The 1,873-nt window shown below is 39.8% G+C and overlaps 1 protein-coding gene across 1 annotated transcript in view; it reads right to left on the bottom strand.

The window, feature by feature from the left end:
- Positions 1–294: 294 nt before the first annotated feature.
- Positions 295–1,873, bottom strand: part of LOC108791768 (L-amino-acid oxidase-like) — a 16,760-nt gene continuing 15,181 nt past the window's right edge. Inside the window, exon 7 of the mRNA XM_018562339.1 lies at positions 295–1,086. Coding sequence (XP_018417841.1) covers positions 303–1,086 — 784 coding nt within the window. The 3' untranslated portion in view covers positions 295–302. The remainder of the gene's footprint in view (positions 1,087–1,873) is intronic.

The following is a 1,873-nucleotide window of genomic DNA, read 5'->3' as shown; positions in this document are numbered from 1 at the left end:
CTGACCTTCTGAATCAAGTTTCTAGCTGCAAACAAATTAAGTAACTTTTTTAAGGGGGCAGATATAAAATGTTGATGTGTGCACCTTCACAAGTATAAATGTTTAGAAATATTCTTATGATTCTAACATATGTCCAGCCAAGACCTTGTGCCCTAAATTAATACACAGATATCTAGTTATTAAGAATGATGATTTTATTTATCTGTCACCAATATATACTTTTTTTTTATTTTTAAAGTACTCTTGTTGTCTTAGAATGTATACTTCCAGAACATCAATATTCATACACATATACAATTAAATTATCTGTGGAGAAACGTGTTGGCGTCTTCGTGAACAGCTCTTGCAGCCTTCAGGCCACTTTTGATAGCTGTGTCTATCCAATCATGAGGAGCTGACGTGTGTTCCCCAGCAAAATATATTCTGCCTTCAGGTTGAGACAGGTGCTCATACAGGTGAGTATACTGGTACGGGATGAAATCAGCGAATGCTCCCATAGAATATCGATCCAAACTCCACTTCTTTACCACGACATTAGGGCAGAGGCGTCGGAGCTCCTCCTCTGGTCTCCTGTGGATGGCAGCCAAGTCTTCAAAAATGACATCAGCGCACTCTTCATCACTGAGGGCAAGGAAGAAGTCCGACTCATCCGCGAAAGTGTATGATGCAAGGAGAACACCTCTTCCTCCGGTAAAGTTGTGACTTGGGTAATAGACATAACGCGATGGGCGATCGGTAATACTTCTCCCACCGACTATACCATCCTTCTCCCAGAATCTCTCAGTGCAGCTCAGTAAGATTTTTGTTGCACTTGAATAGTGAACATAACTGATAGCAACATTTTTGTCTTTGCTCAGAGGAGGACTGAACTTAATAAGTTTGGTTGCCTTCGTAGTGGACGTTATCATGACATAGTCTGCGGTTATGCTGGTGGGAGGGGTGGACTTATCTTTACGGTACTGGACAATCACCGATTTTCCACTCCTTGTGACTTTAACTACAGGAGAATTCAATCTGATCACGTTACCCAAACCTTTAGCAACGGCCAAAGGCAATTGATCGAAACCTCCAGTGATCTCATCCAACCTGGTGAAATAGAATATTTATCAATAAGGTCATATTTATCTGCAAGTCTTTAAATTATAATAATGTAGCAATGTAAAACTTTTTTGGGGGGATAGAACCCCTATAAATGTTTAACTGGAATAAAGTGATGGAAAATCCTACGTTTTACAGGTGTCACCAGAACAGGAGGTAAGGGTACATGTTCCAATGAGGACACTTGTTCTGGGGTCAACTGTCTAAGAGGGGATGCCTCCTCACTTCCTGTTACACCTCCATGATGGGAAATTAAGGGAGATCACCCTAATGGGACACCAACAGCAAAAAAAAAAAGAGAAAACTGATAAGGGCTTTAACCTTTTCCTACTCTTTCCAGAACTAAAAATAAAAAGTTTTGCCCCTAGACTTTAAGTATATTAAAATTAATGTTCTCATCCTTTAGAGGAAACAGGCAAGTGGCCAGATAGAGATGAACTTTTGTTTTCAGATTGGTACATGCTCACAGTTATCTGCATCTCTGTGTTTTTTAATACCTTTGGCTTCTTAAAAATTTCAATTTCCAGATTATGAGTACTAAGGTACAGTGTATGACCCCATCGCAGATAATCATAGATATGACCCAATCAGAGATGGGAAAATTGTTACTTGGACGGTAAAGTTAGGCTACCTAGAGGCAAGACAGGATTGTTGACTCATGTCAACTGATAATAATCTGAATTTTCACACTACAACCTTTGCAGTCACTTGGTCAACTTGGAAGAAGAAATAATTGGGTCATGGATTTCCCGTATTGTATGAGACAAGGCTTGGG

This window comes from Nanorana parkeri, unplaced genomic scaffold (genome assembly GCF_000935625.1).
Source record: "Nanorana parkeri isolate BGI_ZX_2015 unplaced genomic scaffold, ASM93562v1 scaffold573, whole genome shotgun sequence".
In the NCBI taxonomy this organism is placed as follows: Eukaryota; Metazoa; Chordata; class Amphibia; order Anura; family Dicroglossidae; genus Nanorana; species Nanorana parkeri.
Note: the sequence above shows the minus strand (reverse complement) of the source record. Positions and strands in the feature narration are given on the sequence as shown.